Source organism: Salvelinus fontinalis, chromosome 30, assembly GCF_029448725.1.
Source record: "Salvelinus fontinalis isolate EN_2023a chromosome 30, ASM2944872v1, whole genome shotgun sequence".
Lineage (NCBI taxonomy): Eukaryota > Metazoa > Chordata > Actinopteri > Salmoniformes > Salmonidae > Salvelinus > Salvelinus fontinalis.
This window is the reverse complement of record NC_074694.1, coordinates 9,343,896-9,363,824: the sequence shown is the minus strand read 5'-3', so window position 1 is coordinate 9,363,824 and position 19,929 is coordinate 9,343,896. Positions and strand designations below refer to the sequence as shown.

General features: G+C 38.3%; 1 protein-coding gene across 10 annotated transcripts in view; it reads right to left on the bottom strand.

Moving 5' to 3' along the window:
• Window positions 1–19,929, bottom strand: part of LOC129828606 (calcium-activated potassium channel subunit alpha-1-like) — a 239,478-nt gene that overhangs the window by 68,343 nt on the left and 151,206 nt on the right. For all 10 annotated transcript variants that reach the window (XR_008755259.1, XM_055889670.1, XM_055889671.1 and 7 more), the window contains exons 6-11: window positions 15,780–15,855; window positions 13,692–13,767; window positions 11,539–11,709; window positions 5,116–5,207; window positions 2,558–2,668; window positions 1,908–2,013 (exon numbers count right to left, since the gene is read on the bottom strand). Coding sequence is in view for 9 of the 10 variants with exons in the window: in XM_055889670.1 (XP_055745645.1) it covers window positions 1,908–2,013; window positions 2,558–2,668; window positions 5,116–5,207; window positions 11,539–11,709; window positions 13,692–13,767; window positions 15,780–15,855 (632 nt within the window). In the remaining variant the exon portion in view is untranslated. The remainder of the gene's footprint in view (window positions 1–1,907; window positions 2,014–2,557; window positions 2,669–5,115; window positions 5,208–11,538; window positions 11,710–13,691; window positions 13,768–15,779; window positions 15,856–19,929) is intronic.

Genomic DNA, 19,929 nt, shown 5'->3' with positions numbered 1-19,929 from the left:
GGGATGACAGAGTGACTAGATTAAGACCTGACTATCTGAGGGATCACAGAGAGACTAGATAAGACCTGACCATCTGAGGGATGACAGAGAGACTAGATAAGACCTGACTATCTTAGGGATGACAGAGAGACTAGATAAGACCTGACTATCTGAGGGATGACAGAGAGACTAGATTAAGACCTGAATCTATCTGAGGGATGACAGAGAGACTAGATAAGACCTGACTATCTGAGGGATGACAGAGAGACTAGATAAGCCCTGACTATCTGAGGGATGACAGAGAGACTAGATAAGACCTGACTATCTGAGGGATGACAGAGACACTAGATAAGACCTGAATCTATCTGAGGGATGACAGAGAGACTAGATAAGACCTGACTATCTGAGGGATGACAGAGAGACTAGATAAGACCTGACTATCTGATGGATGACAGAGAGACTAGATAAGACCTGACTATCTGAGGGATGACAGAGAGACTAGATAAGACCTGACTATCTGAGGGATGACAGAGAGACTAGATAAGACCTGACTATCTGAGGGATGACAGAGACACTAGATAAGACCTGACTATCTGAGGGATGACAGAGAGACTAGATAAGACCTGACTATCTAAGTGGTGACAGAGAGACTAGATAAGACCTGACTATCTGAGGGATGACAGAGATAAGACCTGAATCTATCTGAGGGATGACAGAGAGACTAGATAAGACCTGACTATCTGAGGGATGACAGAGAGACTAGATAAGACCTGACTATCTGAGGGATGACAGAGTGACTAGATTAAGACCTGACTATCTGAGGGATCACAGAGAGACTAGATAAGACCTGACCATCTGAGGGATGACAGAGAGACTAGATAAGACCTGACTATCTGAGGGATGACAGAGAGACTAGATTAAGACCTGAATCTATCTGAGGGATGACAGAGAGACTAAATAAGACCTGACTATCTGAGTGGTGACAGAGAGACTAGATAAAACCTGACTATCTGAGGGATGACAGAGAGACTAGATAATACCTGACTATCTGAGTGGTGACAGAGAGACTAGATAAAACCTGACTATCTGAGGGATGACAGAAAGACTAGATTAAGACCTGAATCTATCTGAGGGATGACAGAGAGACTAGATAAGACCTGAATCTATCTGAGGGATGACAGAGAGACTAGATAAGACCTGACTATCTGAGGGATGACAGAGAGACTAGATTAAGACCTGAATCTATCTGAGTGATGACAGAGAGACTAGATTAAGACCTGAATCTATCTGAGGGATGACAGAGAGACTAGATTAAGACCTGAATCTATCTGAGGGATGACAGAGACACTAGATTAAGAACTGACTCTATACAGACAGATTCTGAGTCCCAAATGGCATCCAATGGGCCATAAGGCTCTGGTCAAATGTAAGGGGAATAGGGAGCCATCTGAGAAGCAGAGAGACTCAGGACATTAGACAGATACCAACCACCCTGGTGCTCCCTCTGAAGACACCACAGCAGAATCAACGAGATCACAACTACATTCAGTCAGAGCTAAGAACAGTAGCTATCATACGTCACAGAGCGTTCATTTCTAACTTCTAACAAAGTACTATGTTCTTGTCGTATTTATCCTATTTATTTACCCTTTATCAATCTCAATGATTTACCTGGCTGTTATAAAAGTAACCGATTTGTAACTCTTCATAAAAGTAACCGATTTTGTAACTCTTTATAAAGGTAACTGTAGTGTAACTCTTCATAAAGGTAACCATAGTGTATGAGTGACCAAATTGACTTATACAATAAGGACCTGGTATAGTTCTTGAAGAGTTGGTTGGAGATGCACTGTTGAGGCCGTTTGCTCTGCTAGCAGCTGTAAGGAATGAGTCAGGTAGGTTCATATTCATTGAAACAGGCCGGTTACCTTGACTCTGGCCAGGTCGTGTGGGTTGAGAACAGATCCCTGGTAGAACTCCACCTGGGTGAAGTGCCGTTTAAACAAGGCTTCCAGCTCAAGATTAGGGGAAATACTGGGATAGAAAGTAGAGTGTGTTAATGTTAACCAAGGCCTCCATCTCAAGATTAGGTTGTGTACTGAGACAGACAGGAGACCTGTGTTAATGTTAGGGGTCTGAGTGAGGTCTCTTCCTCAGCAAGTCAAATTGCAATTCATTGTGTAGTAATTGAAGTGTAATTTATTCTAATGACGCAACGGGTTGACTCTACCAACGGTTTCCATGGTTTCCACAGTTTCCATGGATCTGGGTTCTTATCAGGATATAGTCATTGTAGAGTCTGAGTATTCCAAAACAAGGAAAGGTGGTAGCAGCTCCCAAAAGGTTGTTGAGGTCATTTTTGGGAGCTGCTATCACCTTTCCTTCTCTGAAACACTCAGTATTGTTATGAGTCTTAGGGACATTTTCCCAGACTCAGATTAAACCTATAGTCCTGGAATAAAACACACTTTCAATGGACTTTCAATTGTTTTTTATGGTTTTTAGTCCAGGACTAGGTTTAATCTGGGTCCGGGAAACTGGCACGTAAAAGTGTAAGGAAAAAACATGGTACACTTACTTATGGAGAAAAACAATTTCTACATTGACATCATCCCTGTCCTTGTGTAGGAAGTCTTTTAGGAAGTTGGACACACTTTCAAGGGTAATATGACCACAGACCACGATGTGCCTATAGGGAATAAGATCCAGGAATAGTCATAAGATTTAAACTATGGTTTGCTAAAAGCTGCAGCCAAAATAAAGATGTTGATAGACTGCTGGAGGATGTTTCACGTTCTTTCTTGACTCTGAAAATAAAATTTAAATCATACGTTGGATCTGACACAATTTTTTTTTTAAAGACCTGAAAAAGTGGGTTTCCGTGTAGACAACACACACGCCAGCCCACTGTTAATTTACCAGACAACACATCATTCTCCCTGGTATCTACAGTACATGTTCTTTGATGAACAGGAGTCCATTGTTATGTGAACAGTTGACAGCACTAAAGCCCTTTAGACTGTACAGTCCGTCCTATGTAAGGCCTGAAGGACAGGTCAGGATAAAAAAAATCACAGAGCAGAGAGCATTCTGGCTTTCCACTAACAGATTAAAAATAATGACAATTTCCTTTGTTGGAGATTATGATGCGATTGCTACATTCTACAATCCAGGAAAGAGCTTATCTTTAGTAAGATTCATGTTGTCTCCACAGGGGGGGTAACTTTCAATCAGACAGTATCCCTGCTACAGGATAGTACCCGCAGGATTGTGAGATAAACTCTTCATTGTGAGATAAAACTCCGGATGGGGTTAAGAAGGGCATTTCTTTAAGCTGTTATTGCAATGGTCACTTCCATCACATATGGTACCAAACGTATTGGTTTGAAGATGTAGACGTAAGTCATTTATACTAACAACTTCTCACATACCTGCACACGATTTTGAAATAAATCGAACATTGTGTATCTTATTACATTTCTTATTTATCATATTGTAGCTTGTTGACGTTATAGAATTGGGTCTTTATGTGAATATCACAGATAAATTCTATTCATATTTGTATATGAAAAGGTATGAAAAAGGGGAATATACTAGGACAGTAGGACTGAGAGATAAGAATATGAATCACATGAAACAGAAATACACATCCTTCAGAATGCAGAAGAAAGGAGAAGAGAATATATTACCAAAACAGACACTGGCTATAGAGACTTGACAAAAAAAATATATGAATTATAATATCAGATGCTGGCTATAGAGACTTGACAACAAAAATATATAAATTACCAAAACAGACGCTGGCTATAGAGACTTGACAATTTTTTTTAATTATTTACCATATCAGACGCTGGCTATAGAGACTTGACTAAAAGAAAGTCCCCAAAAATTATCCACAACAAATTAAACAACAAAAAAATTGTATTAAACGAGCCAAAAGAAGTTTGTTCAGAGGGATGAGGCATCCAGGCATTAAGGGCAGAATACTACTGTACTTTGAGAAACACGTGTGTAACTTGAATTTCTGCATATAATCATTCATTGATTGATGTCAATGGGAGATTTGCATGGAAATTTGAGTTATGAGCACACATCTCAAGGGTGTAGGTCTGACTGCAGATGAAGGCCAGGAATGTAGCAGGGCTTGGGAAATCAAATTAACTGGTGGTACCAGACAAAAAAACAAGGAAGTAAAAGACAAACTGGAAGCAAGCGAGGAACATTCAAGAGCGTATGTGGACATGAAAAAGACACACAAAGTAGGTAGCTAGACCACTTTATTAACATTCATTTTAAATAATCTGGGAATAAATTAGATTTAGATTAGATAATTATTTAATTGATGGTTAGTCCCGTTTTGTACGTCTGTTTCCTAGGACACTTAAGACACTAGTCACAGTTTTTTTAGTTTTTTTAATTGTGAAGTATTTTCAATGACATCATCTCTGTCATTAAGATAGAACATATAATGTTAAAAATTCACTATATTCATGAATTTTAGAAATGCTATGTAAAATGACTGCAACTCTAGTTGGAATCAGTAGTGACTTTACGTGCCCCTCAAAAAATAATAAAAAATTATAATACGTGCATTGTGGTGGGTGGTAAAATGCATATGACCGGCAAACACAAAACACAGACACAGACATGTAAACATTCTAGTAAATAAATGAGTAAAGCGTTCAAGCATATAGCAAATAATGCTTTTGACACGATGACGGCTAGCACACAAACACCGGTACAAAGCAACAGCGTAAGCTTTTCATGGCCAAACTCTCCAGTCACCTGTGTGACATTAAAAAATATATTTTAAAAAGGGGTCTAAACTTTTTAATATAAACAATTTTTAGAATAATTACTGGTACTTCTCTTTAGGAGAGGGGGGGCAATTTGAAAAGTCACACCAAAACCACACCTTTTAGAATCATTTTTTTGTTTGTTTATTTGTTTGACTTACTTTCTGCCTCGGGTTGAGTTATAACTCCCTCCGTATTTCTTCCGATTAAGGATGAGAGCAGCAATTTCTGGCACGTAGCGAGCAAACATGGCCTACATGCATGGAACAGAGAAAGAAAAGGGCATGCAGAGGACGATTCTACTGCGGCAGAGGCAGTAGAGCCTCCCAGTAATACTTACTTTCTCCCATTAACAGCACTATAGGAACCACCATATTTCTTGCGGTTTCCTATTAACTCTATGATTTCAGGGACGTAGCTCGCAAACATGGCCTAAGGAGAAGATAGGAGACAGAAGAAGAGACTAAAACAAAGATAGGCAAAGAGAGAGAGAGCAGGGCGTCTATTTTTGCTTCAAATATATCCGTAAAATCTGAAAATTCTAGAAAAAAATTAATGAAAAAGAATAGAATAGAAAATTTCCCCCAAAAAATTGTTTATTTCTCTCGATACAATAGTTGATGGATAGAACAAGTCAGAATACTACATTGTAGTAAAAGTTAGAACAAAATCTGAAATTATGTAAATGTTATCATATTCAGATTCTAGGGGGATAAAAGTATGATAAGCAATGAAGAAAGAAAAAAAGTTAGGAAATTTAACTTAACTAGCTTTTACGGATATTTAGTTAGGAAAAAAAGCAGGAAAATGACACAGTTGACACTCTGTATGCCAATCTGTTATTGAAAAAGTTGAAAGGAAGAAAAAGGAAGAAAAAAAACCTTATATGCCATGTTTTGTCCAACAAACACTTATGCCAGGTTGATTTGAATAGCACAGCCTACAGTAACATATCTGCAAATTTAAATTAGCTGAAAAATGTGTTTATACAATAGATTTGAGGCCTTGTGTATGCTTAAATTTGACTTGTAATATAATGTATAAACTTACAGTATATACAAAGTGTACATAACTGATATACAGTATTGTATACATGTATGTAAACTATTTAACATAACTTACATAAATGTAACTAAACTTGGGTAGGAGAGTGATTGGTAATCATCAAATTGGTAATGTCACTGATAATACTCTGAACTACTGTAGTAGTACTGTACTACTGTCTGAACTAACTACTGTAGTACTGTCTGAACTAACTACTGTAGTACTGTACTGCTGTCTGAACTAACTTCTGTAGTAGTACTGTTCTATTGTATGAAATAAGTACTGTAGTAGTATTGTACTACTGTCTGAACTGACTACTGTAGTACTGTACTACTGTCTGAACTAACTATTGTAGTAGTACTGTACTGCTGTCTGAACTGACTAATGTAGTACTGTACTACTGTCTGAACTAACTACTATAGTAGTACTGTACTACTGTCTGAACTGACTACTGTAGTAGTACTGTACTACTGTCTGAACTAACTACTATAGTAGTACTGTACTACTGTCTGAACTGACTACTGTAGTACTGTACTACTGTCTGAACTGACTAATGTAGTACTGTACTAATGGATGAACTAACTACTGTAGTAGTACTGTACTACTGTCTGAACTGACTACTGTAGTACTGTAATACTGTCTGAACTAACTACTGTAGTACTGTACTACTGTCTGAACTGACTACTGTAGTAGTACTGTACTACTGTCTGAACTGACTACTATAGTACTGTACTACTGTCTGAACTAACTACTGTAGTAGTACTGTACTACTGTCTGAACTGACTACTGTAGTACTGTAATACTGTCTGAACTAACTACTGTACTATTGTCTGAACTAACTACTGTAGTAGTACTATACTACTGTCTGAAGTAACCACTGTAGTACTGTACTACAGTCTGAACTAACTACTGTAGTACTGTACTACAGTCTGAACTGACTACTGTAGTAGTACTGTACTACTGTCTGAACTAACTACTATAGTACTGTACTACTGTCTGAACTAACTACTGTAGTAGTACTGTACTACTGTCTGAACTGACTACTATAGTACTGTACTGCTGTCTGAACTGACTAATGTAGTACTGTACTACTGTCTGAACTAACTATTATAGTAGTACTGTACTACTGTCTGAACTGACTACTGTAGTAGTACTGTACTACTGTCTGAACTAACTACTATAGTAGTACTGTACTACTGTCTGAACTGACTACTGTAGTACTGTACTACTGTCTGAACTGACTAATGTAGTACTGTACTAATGGATGAACTAACTACTGTAGTACTGTACTACTGTCTGAACTAACTACTATAGTACTGTACTACTGTCTGAACTAACTACTGTAGTAGTACTGTACTACTGTCTGAACTGACTACTGTAGTAGTACTATACTACTGTCTGAACTAACTACTATAGTAGTACTGTACTACTGTCTGAACTAACTACTGTAGTAGTACTGTACTACGGTCTGAACTGACTACTGTAGTAGTACTATACTACTGTCTGAACTGACTACTGTAGTACTGTACTACTGTCTGAACTAACTACTGTAGTAGTACTATACTACTGTCTGAACTGACTACTGTAGTAGTACTGTACTACTGTCTGAACTAACTACTGTAGTAGTACTGTACTACAGTCTGAACTGACTACTGTAGTAGTACTGTACTACTGTCTGAACTAACTACAATAGAACTGTACTACAGTCTGAACTGACTACTGTAGTACTGTACTACTGTCTGAACTGACTACTATAGAACTGTACTACTGTCTGAACTGACTACTATAGTACTGTACTACTGTCTGAACTGACTACTGTAGTACTGTACTACTGTCTGAACTGACTACTGTAGTAGTACTGTACTACAGTCTGAACTAACTACTGTAGTAGTACTGTACTACTGTCTGAACTAACTACTATAGTACTGTACTACTGTCTGAACTGACTACTATAGTACTATACTACAGTCTGAACTAACTACTGTAGTACTGTACTACTGTCTGAACTGACTACTGTAGTAGTACTGTACTACAGTCTGAACTAACTACTGTAGTAGTACTGTACTACTGTCTGAACTAACTACTATAGTACTGTACTACTGTCTGAACTGACTACTATAGTACTATACTACAGTCTGAACTAACTACTGTAGTACTGTACTACTGTCTGAACTGACTACTATAGTACTGTACTACAGTCTGAACTGACTATTGTAGTAGTACTGTACTACAGTCTGAACTGACTACTGTAGTACTGTACTACTGTCTGAACTGACTACTGTAGTACTGTACTACTGTCTGAACTAACTACTGTAGTAATACTGTACTACAGTCTGAACTGACTACTGTAGTAGTACAATACTACTGTCTGAACTAACTACTGTAGTAGTACTGTACTACTGTCTGAACTGACTACTGTAGTAGTACTGTACTACTGTCTGAACTAACTACTGTAGTAGTACTGTACTACTGTCTGAACTGACTACTGTAGTAGTACAATACTACTGTCTGAACTAACTACTGTAGTAGTACTGTACTACTGTCTGAACTAACTACTATAGTACTGTACTACTGTCTGAACTGGCTACTGTAGTAGTACTATACTACTGTCTGAACTGACTACTGTAGTACTGTACTACTGTCTGAACTAACTACTATAGTAGTACTGTACTACTGTCTGAACTGACTACTACAGTCTGAACTAACTACTGTAGTAGTACTGTACTACTGTTTGAACTGACTACTATAGTACTGTACTACTGTCTGAACTAACTACTGTAGTACTGTACTACTGTCTGAACTAACTACTGTAGTAGTACTGTACTACTGTCTGAACTAACTACTGTAGTACTGTACTACTGTCTGAACTGACTACTGTAGTAGTACTGTACTACTGTCTGAACTGACTACTATAGTACTGTACTACTGTCTGAACTAACTACTGTAGTAGTACTGTACTACTGTCTGAACTGACTACTGTAGTACTGTAATACTGTCTGAACTAACTACTGTACTATTGTCTGAACTAACTACTGTAGTAGTACTATACTACTGTCTGAAGTAACCACTGTAGTACTGTACTACAGTCTGAACTAACTACTGTAGTACTGTACTACAGTCTGAACTGACTACTGTAGTAGTACTGTACTACTGTCTGAACTAACTACTATAGTACTGTACTACTGTCTGAACTGACTACTATAGTACTATACTACAGTCTGAACTAACTACTGTAGTACTGTACTACTGTCTGAACTGACTACTATAGTACTGTACTACAGTCTGAACTGACTATTGTAGTAGTACTGTACTACAGTCTGAACTGACTACTGTAGTACTGTACTACTGTCTGAACTGACTACTGTAGTACTGTACTACTGTCTGAACTAACTACTGTAGTAATACTGTACTACAGTCTGAACTGACTACTGTAGTAGTACAATACTACTGTCTGAACTAACTACTGTAGTAGTACTGTACTACTGTCTGAACTGACTACTGTAGTAGTACTGTACTACTGTCTGAACTAACTACTGTAGTAGTACTGTACTACTGTCTGAACTGACTACTGTAGTAGTACAATACTACTGTCTGAACTAACTACTGTAGTAGTACTGTACTACTGTCTGAACTAACTACTATAGTACTGTACTACTGTCTGAACTGGCTACTGTAGTAGTACTATACTACTGTCTGAACTGACTACTGTAGTACTGTACTACTGTCTGAACTAACTACTATAGTAGTACTGTACTACTGTCTGAACTGACTACTACAGTCTGAACTAACTACTGTAGTAGTACTGTACTACTGTTTGAACTGACTACTATAGTACTGTACTACTGTCTGAACTAACTACTGTAGTACTGTACTACTGTCTGAACTAACTACTGTAGTAGTACTGTACTACAGTCTGAACTGACTACTGTAGTAGTACTGTACTACTGTCTGAACTAACTACAATAGAACTGTACTACAGTCTGAACTGACTACTGTAGTACTGTACTACTGTCTGAACTGACTACTATAGAACTGTACTACTGTCTGAACTGACTACTGTAGTAGTACTATACTACTGTCTGAACTGACTACTGTAGTAGTACTATACTACTGTCTGAACTGACTACTGTAGTACTGTACTTCTGTCTGAACTGACTACTTTAGTACTGTACTACTGTCTGAACTGACTACTGTAGTACTGTACTACTGTCTGAACTGACTACTGTAGTAGTACTGTACTACAGTCTGAACTGACTACTATAGAACTGTACTACTGTCTGAACTGACTACTGTAGTACTGTACTACTGTCTGAACTGACTACTGTAGTACTGTACTACTGTCTGAACTGACTACTGTAGTACTGTACTACTGTCTGAACTGACTACTGTAGTAGTACTGTACTACAGTCTGAACTAACTACTGTAGTAGTACTGTACTACTGTCTGAACTAACTACTATAGTACTGTACTACTGTCTGAACTGACTACTATAGTACTATACTACAGTCTGAACTGACTACTGTAGTACTGTACTACTGTCTGAACTGACTACTATAGTACTGTACTAGTCTGAACTGACTATTGTAGTAATACTGTACTACAGTCTGAACTGACTACTGTAGTACTGTACTACTGTCTGAACTGACTACTGTAGTACTGTACTACTGTCTGAACTAACTACTGTAGTACTGTACTACTGTCTGAACTAACTACTATAGTAGTACTGTACTACTGTCTGAACTGACTACTATAGTACTGTACTACAGTCTGAACTGACTACTGTAGTAGTACTGTACTACAGTCTGAACTGACTACTATAGTACTGTACTACTGTCTGAACTAACTACTGTAGTAGTACTGTACTACTGTCTGAACTGACTACTGTAGTACTGTACTACTGTCTGAACTGACTACTATAGTAGTACTGTACTACTGTCTGAACTAACTACTATAGTACTGTACTACTGTCTGAACTAACTACTGTAGTAGTACTGTACTACTGTCTGAACTGACTACTGTAGTAGTACTGTACTACTGTCTGAACTGACTACTGTAGTAGTACTGTACTACAGTCTGAACTAACTACTGTAGTACTGTACTACAGTCTGAACTAAGCATTCTTCCATTGTTATCCCAAATAGAAATAATCAAGTCAAATCAACATAATAATAGTATAATGGTTTTGGTTGCATCATGCTAAGTGTTGTGTGTAACTGGTCTAAACTGATGTGCCATGTTGACCATCGCGCTGGTCTATAGATCACTCCTTTCACTGTGTTTGTTGGAATTTGGGAAGGGGACCTCAAGCATTGAGTGATCTGAAACCACACATTACTTAAGTTAACAGCGGGGAATTATAAAACCAATCTTACTCGTTTTGAACCATATAGAAATGCAGTATATACTCAGAAATAAAACTATACAAAATATAATAATACATGTAAATGTGTATACCTTCAGTACAATTATTATTTAATAAGTACTATGGGCGTATAATACTTACAAATATAATGAACTTGACAATAATAAACAGCCACGGAAAAACATCAACTACAAGACAACAATAGAGCTTTGATTTTCAACAGGCTTTTGAAGTGCAGAGACTTAACAGCTGTTGGTAAGAGCAGCAGTGGACAGGTATCGTGATGGCTGGAGGTGTGATCGTATGCATGAAGCATATAAGCGGGTTAGGTAGAAATAAAATAAGAGGGGGTTTTACCAAACCACCGAGGATGAAGAACACCATGAAAAGTCGTCCCAGGGTAGTTTTGGCGTACACGTCTCCATAGCCCACAGTGGACATGGTAACCATCAGTAAGTAGACACATTCCCAGTAGGAAAGTGACTGGGAATTTTGGAAGTTTTCCCAAGGATCCCCTGAGTTTTCCACCTAGAACAAAGGTCACAATACTGGATATTGAAAGAGAGGAACAGAGAGCCTTTTTCATGTACTCAATCTTGTATTATAATTTACTAACTCACTCTCACTCACTCATCTGATTTATGACTTACTTACTCAGTTATTACTTAGTTACTTTGTTACTCCCACCTTTTGTACTGTCTCCAGAACTGTAAGGAACTTTTACATTTTCAGAAGCAATGACTATGCTACCATCTAGAGGCCCTACACATTTTAAAAACAGACTCATACATATTCCACAGTTATAACATGCATCAAAGTATTGTAGCTATATCTCTGTAGGATATCGAATGTTTGTAGGATATCTCTGTAGAATATCTCTGTAGGATATCTCTGCAGCTATATCTCTGTAGGATATCTCTGCAGCTATATCTCTGTAGGATATCTCTGCAGCTATATCTCTGTAGGATATCTCTGTAGGATATCTACTGTATCTAGGATATCTCTGTAACTGTATCTCTGTAGCTATATCTCTGTAGGATATCTATTGTTTGTAGGATATCTCTGTAGGATATCTCTGTATGTAGGATATCTCTGTAGCTATATCTCTGTAGGATATCTCTGTAGGATATCTCTGTAGGATATATCTGTAGGATATCTACTGTATGTAGGATATCTCTGTAGCTATATCTCTGTAGGATATCTATTGTTTGTAGGATATCTCTGTAGGATATCTCTGTATGTAGGATATCTCTGTAGCTATATCTCTGTAGGATATCTCTGTAGGATATATCTGTAGGATATCTACTGTATGTAGGATATCTCTGTAGCTATATCTCTGTAGGATATCTCTGTAGCTGTATCTCTGTAGGATATCTCTGTAGCTATATCTCTGTAGCTATATCTCTTTAGCTATATCTCTGTAGGATATCTACTGTATGATATCTCTGTAGGATATCTCTGTAGCTATATCTCTGTAGGATATCTCTGTAGCTATAACTCTGTAGGATATCTCTGTAGGATATCTCTGTATGATATCTCTGTAGCTATATCTCTGTAGGATATCTATGTAGGATATCTCTGTAGGATAACTACTGTATGTAGGATATCTATGTAGGATATCTCTGTAGCTATATCTCTGTAGGATATCTCTGTAGCTATATCTCTGTATGATATCTCTGTAGCTATATCTCTGTAGCGATATCTCTGTAGGACATATCTGTAGCTATATCTCTGTAGGATATATCTGTAGGATATCTACTGTATGTCGGATATCTCTGTAGGATATCTCTGTAGCTATATCTCTGTAGGATATCTCTGTAGCTATATCTCTGTAGGATATCTACTGTATGTATGATATCTCTGTAGGATATCTCTGTAGGATATCTCTGTAGCTATATCTCTGTAGCTATATCTCTTTAGCTATATCTCTGTAGGATATCTACTGTATGTATGATATCTCTGTAGGATATCTCTGTAGCTATATCTCTGTAGGATATCTACTGTATGTATGATATCTCTGTAGGATATCTCTGTATCCTTTTCCTGTAGTCAAATGACCAATCCTCCCTCTAGTGGCCCCATGGGTGGAATGTTATTCATATTTTTCACAATTTCCTAATTAATAAACATTATTTGTTTTAAACCTTCTGAAAATCCTGTGTTTCTATATCAAACGGTTTTGTTATATTTCAGTCTTCTGTGATGTATATAAAGTGTAATATTGGGATTCAAACTCAAAATGGAAAACATTTCAACTCTACATCTGACATGGTCCAGGTGTCTTCTTCTTTTTAAACCATGTGTGTGAGGTGTAGACTTTTATTTCAAAGTAGATCTGTTTAAGACTACCAAGAATCACTCTGTGTGACCCTGATTTAGCCCACTGCAGTATTAAAGGGCTAGGTTGTACAATACTTTACTTAAATTGATGACTGTTAGATGTGTCAGAGACTGAATATTTACAATCATATAGTTCTTCTGTTTCGCCTTTATGGTGCTGGGTAACTCACCAAATGTATGAAGCCTGCAGCTGTTAGCCATGTGCTTATGAAGATTGAACACAAGTTCACCAGTTTTATGGAATTGCTATTGAAAACAAGAGAGCCAGACAATATCAATGAACATTGATAGTGTTGAACACCAAAAGACCTGCCTTGTGAAAGTTGAAGTGTACGAGTACAAGATCCATATTTGGTAATAAAATGTCGGTAGCACTTCAATCGACCTGTTTGTGAAAACAGTGCCGTAATACAGTCATGAACATAACAAAAAGTAGTTTGGTTTCTCCAGTTGTTACTATATTCCCTTGCACTATAAATGCCTACCGGGTATTTTGTTTAAAGAACATCCTTTAGGATAAAAGGTGATATCTGGTTACAGAACCTCCTTTAGGATAAAGGGTGATATCTGGTTACAGAACCTCCTTTGGGATAAAGGGTGATATCTGGTTACAGAACCTCCTTTAGGATAAAGGGTGATATCTGGTTACAGAACCTCCTTCGGGATAAAGGGTGATATCTGGTTACAGAACCTCCTTTAGGATAAAGGGTGATATCTGGTTACAGAACCTCCTTTAGGATAAAGGGTGATATCTGGTTACAGAACCTCCTTTGGGATAAAGGGTGATATCTGGTTACAGAACCTCCTTTGGGATAAAGGGTGATATCTGGTTACAGAACCTCCTTTAGGATAAAGGGTGATATCTGGTTACGGTACCTCCTTTAGGATAAAGGGTGATATCTGGTGATATCTGGTTACAGAACCTCCTTTAGGATAAAGGGTGATATCTGGTTACAGAACCTCCTTTAGGATAAAGGGTGATATCTAGTTACAGAACCTCCTTTAGGATAAAGGGTGATATCTAGTTACAGAACCTCCTTTAAGATAAAGGGTGATATCTGGTTACAGAACCTCCTTTAAGATAAAGAGTGATATCTGGTTACAGAACCTCCTTTAGGATAAAGGGTGATATCTAGTTACAGAACCTCCTTTAGGATAAAGGGTGATATCTGGTGATATCTGGTTACAGAACCTCCTTTAGGATAAAGGGTGATATCTGGTTACAGAACCTCCTTTAGGATAAAGGGTGATATCTGGTGATATCTGGTTACAGAACCTCCTTTAGGATAAAGGGTGATATCTGGTTACAGAACCTCCTTTGGGATAAAGGGTGATATCTGGTTACAGAACCTCCTTTGGGATAAAGGCTGTGGTAATATTCCTATGGTAATATTACAGTCTTTACTGTGTATTCCTAAGGTAATGTTACAGTGACATGCATTGTCCTGTCCAGTATTAGTCTGGCCTGACCCCAGTCCATTTATGCACTGTTTGTTCTGTCCTGCTCTGCCCTTACCTTCATCACAGTTAATGAGTCTGGGGATTATTCTGAAGCATTTTGTTGAGCTATAAGCTCTTCCTGACATCTGTGCATCACCAGCTTTAATTCTAAGCAGTAGGGTAAATGATATAATTCATCATGTTGCATGATGTCCAATAGGTTTCCAAGAGCAGAATCATCAATTCAGTATCAATTTGGAATTGACGAAAGATTGAATATAGGATATATTATACATCATATAGAACAATACTAAACATGTAATCACTTTAGGTTTTAAAAGTAAAATATATGATTTGCTTGTTATCATAGCAGTACAATATAATATAATACGGTAAAAAAACATATTCCCCAAATATGACAGAAATATACCAAACTGTTCCCCCAGTAATCCAGCAGGACTGAAAGTTGGCCATGCTCACTTGACTAGCTGTCAATAACAAAAATATTTGATCCAATAACAAAGTTGCACAAGTTCCGAGATGAAGTTCTATATTTAGCACATGTCCAGTAGCTACTGTCCATTAAAACGCCCGCAGTATCAGAAGAGCCAGTAAATCTATTGTATAATTGTAAAACTGTGTCAATATTCATCACAAATGAAGTCAGAATTACAAACACTGTCATAACATAGCGCATGCAAATATTTGAAATACTACTAATACAAATACTAATACAAATACTAATACAAATACTAATACAAATCTAATTCTACTTAACCTAAATACACTGAAGGTGGAGAAAATTAAAATGCACTTACCTTGTTTTTAATATATTCAAAAACTGTAAGATTTCTGAGAACTGTATCAATCTTAAGGCCCTTAAAAACCGTAAGCCTGTGTAAGAGAAAAGTACAAGTTACTCAGAGTGAATTCTTTGCAAATGTTATTTACATCAAGTCATTGTTATTCGCCTGTACACAGTAAAGCCAGTAAAATCACAGCAAACCAAATTGCATACCTTTGAGGCCTTCATCCATCGTTAAAAGCTTTAATGGACTCATGGCTAATAACAAACTAAAGAGCCCTTCAAAAAAAATTAGCAGCACCAAAGCACAACCAAGGTATAGGCCTCTCAAAACAGCAGCAGAGAAGCAAGTAGCAGAAACTACCAAAAAAAAAGTTTTTAAAAACCTTATTCAAAACAACACAGTCTGCATCAAAGAATCTTCTGAAGAATAAATACAATGCCAATGTCTCGTACAGAGTTTTAATCTCAGGAGACTCACTAGATCACAAAGCACAAGCATCTACCAGAATCATTTTTCATTACTAAAAGGACTAAAAGAGTGAACAAGCAAGAGATGAAAACCTGGATTAGTCAGACCAAAAACAGGTGGACCGGCCCAGTTTAGAGGACCGGCCCAGTTTAGACGGGTCAACAGCCATGACGTCAAATAATCCCACATTGTAGCCATTAAAAAAATAATATCTAAGTACCCTTCCAAGAGCTCAAGGTCAAAGGTGAATTGCCACAAGCTGTTGCATCATTACCTTCAAAGATCTGTGCCACACACACACACACACACACACACACACACACACACACACACACACACACACACACACACACACACACACACACACACACACACACACACACACACACACACTCTCACACACAGAGTATAATCTGATCGTCCAACAAATGGATGTGAAATAATGAAGTGCTTATTGTTATAGCACCGAAGGCTGTTTCAGTATGGCAACTATATTTCAATCCCACAATACCCTGCTGGGGATAACTGTGTACTGCAGCAGATGCACTGTAGACGTAAACCTGCTGTGTTGCCAACGTTGAGTCACTGAGGACATTTACTGACATTTGTTTTATAATTGTATTTTCCTCCTTTCTCAATGATTATTGTCCATAAATCCCTAAATGATAACATCACATTATTTAACTCATAATGAGCTTGGATAGTGAATGAAATGCCCTTAAAACAAAAATGTGTTGACTGTGTCAATCCCAGAAAGTTACAAAAAAAAAAAAAAATCCAATAATGCACCATTCTAGGCCACTAAAACCTCTTATATGTACTCTACCAGCACAGAGCTGTGTACCATGGTGTTCACGACTCTGCACTGAGTCCTGAGTCCTGAGTCATGTACTGAGTCCTGCACTGAGTCCTGCACTGAGTCCTGCACTGAGTCCTGCACTGAGTCCTGCACTGAGTCCTGCACTGAGTCCTGCACTGAGTCCTGCACTAAGTCCTGCACTGAGTCCTGCACTGAGTCCTGCACTGAGTCATGCACTGAGTCCTGCACTGAGTCCTGCACTGAGTCCTGCACTGAGTCCTGCACTGAGTCCTGCACTGTAAACGAATTACTCTTTGGATCAACCTACAAACAAAAGGTGTCAACTGGTTACAAGTAAATTAGTTCTCAATTGAAATAAACAAAATTTGTCGATACCAAATATATGATTCTATGCTGTTATATTTGATTATTAACAAACCAATATTTCAAGTTGTAACCTATTTTTGTCACTCAAACCAAATTCCCCCTTTGGTTAAATAACATAAATACTCACTAATATATATATATAGCAAGTAGATGTTTCACTTTGGAATAACTTGTCCAAATTTCTTACATTTCTTCATTTCCCGTTCATCAAATATTGGTTCCATAACATGAAAAAATGGCTCGAAACACTTTCTTTACATAACACTATCACATTAACTGCACTGTAATTTACTGGCAGCCAGTCTTGTCGCTGCAACTCCCCTACGGACTCGGGAGAGGCGAAAATCGAGAGCCATGCGACCTCCGAAACACGCCCGTGTCAAGCCGCACTGCTTATTGACACATTGCTTGCTTAACCTGGAAGCTAGCTATACCAATGTGTCGGAGGAAACACCATCCAACTGACGACCGAAGTCGAGGTACCTGGCCTGCCACAAGGAGTCGCTAGAGCACGATGAGACAACCCGGCTGGCCAAACCCTCCCCTAACCCAGAAAACACTGTGCCAGCTGTGATCAAACCCAAGGCTGTAGTGAAACCTCAGCACTGCGATACAGTGCCTTAGACCGCTGCACCACTCAGGAGGCCCTGTACCTTTTTCTTTACAGTGACTTATAGAGATCCTACTAAATTACTAGAAGGGCTATGTCATGAAACCTCAAAGTTCCAGAATGCAGTGAAAATGGCAGCTATATCAGCCAGCTAGCTAACAAACATACAGTGGAGATAAATTAATCAAATTCATTATTTTACACACTATCTTATCATAGCACTGCCAAACCATGGTTGACCAAGTCCCAAAATGGCTGTCCATAATTACATCCTAAGAAGGTTCATGTCCATTTTATTCTAATTCCATGCTTACAGCTAACTTTGATTTGATTTGAATTAGCAGCCAGTAAGTTACTATTAAAAACAACCAGAATTTTTTTTACAGTATGGGTACAATTTTGTAACCAAATGGTGACCGTCTGATCAATGGAAACCTTTCTAGGCTTTCTAGGCTCTTTATGTCATTGAAGATTCAGAGCTGGCAATGAACATATAATTATATTTAAAAAAACATAGCACATTACCTGGAATGACAGGTAACCAGAAATAACAAACTGGAAGTCCCGCCCCCAATAGGCCATGCCTCCAACTCTTCTGATAGGCTGCCCGCTATGCAATGTGAATGCACATGAGGTGTTGAAAGGAATTTAAACGTTTCCTTTCAAATAAAATAATCACATTGATCTGTCAAATTCGTTAGCGAAACCGCAGCCCCAAGAGTAAACAATCACGTGAAATATTCCCTGCCTTTGGTAACAAAAACGTTACAGATGAAAGACACTGCAGTAAATCCAATATCTATAATCTATAAATACAACATGAACCATTTAATGTCTCACTTCCTCATGCTCATTTTTTGTATTGATGTTAGAGAATTTCCCGACATGACCTCTCTCTCCTTATCTCTTTCTCCAACTGACATGGTGGCCGGCAGTGGAGGAGTTTTTGGACCAGGCACAAAAAAACAACCTCTGGATTTATATTACATCCTACTAATAATGTCCTACATTGTCTAGCCAGGTCTTATGGTCCTACCCCAGTAGGAGATGAAATGGAAGCAAGTCTTACCCCAGTAGGAGATGAAATGGAAGCAAGTCTTACCCCAGTAGGAGATAAAATAGAAGCAGGTCTTACCCCAAGCAGGTTATGAAATAGAAGCAGGTCCTACCCCAGTAGGAGATGAAATGGAAGCAAGTCTTACCCCAGTAGGAGATTAAATGGAAGCAGGTCTCACCGCAGTGGGAGATAAAATAGAAGCAGGTCTTACCCCAATGGGAGATGAAATGGAAGCAAGTCTTACAACAGTAGGAGATTAAATGGAAGCAGGTCTTACCCCAGTGGGATATTTAATGGAAGCCGGTCTTACCCCAGAGTAGGATATTAAATGGAAGCAGGTCTTACCCCAGTGGGATATTTAATGGAAGCAGGTCTTACCCCAGAGTAGGATATTAAATGGAAGCAGGTCTTACCCCAGTGGGATATTTAATTTGAAGCAGGTCTTACCCCAGTAGGAGATGAAATGGAAGCAGGAAGACACAGGTTGTCCCGGTCCTCTTTCTCCACGGCCTGCTGATGTTGGTCCATCTTGACCCTGTAGCCGTTCTGGAAGAGCTCCCCGCACGACTTCTTAAGTCGCCGCGTGTTCTGAAACGTCGCCGAGCGCGTCCCCCCATCGGGCCCTCTGTACACTAACATCTTAGTCACAATCATGATGTCTAATCTCTTCTAAGACTGACAAATAATTACGTCAGGCAAAGCTTCCCGAAATCCATAGTAAGTTTCCCAGTTGTTGAGTTTCTCGTCAGTCAGTGTGTAGATATGGTTCTGTTTAAGGCTTCACAACATCCTCTGCCGCGTAACCCAATTCCTTTACAACAGCTTACTCTATCTATCC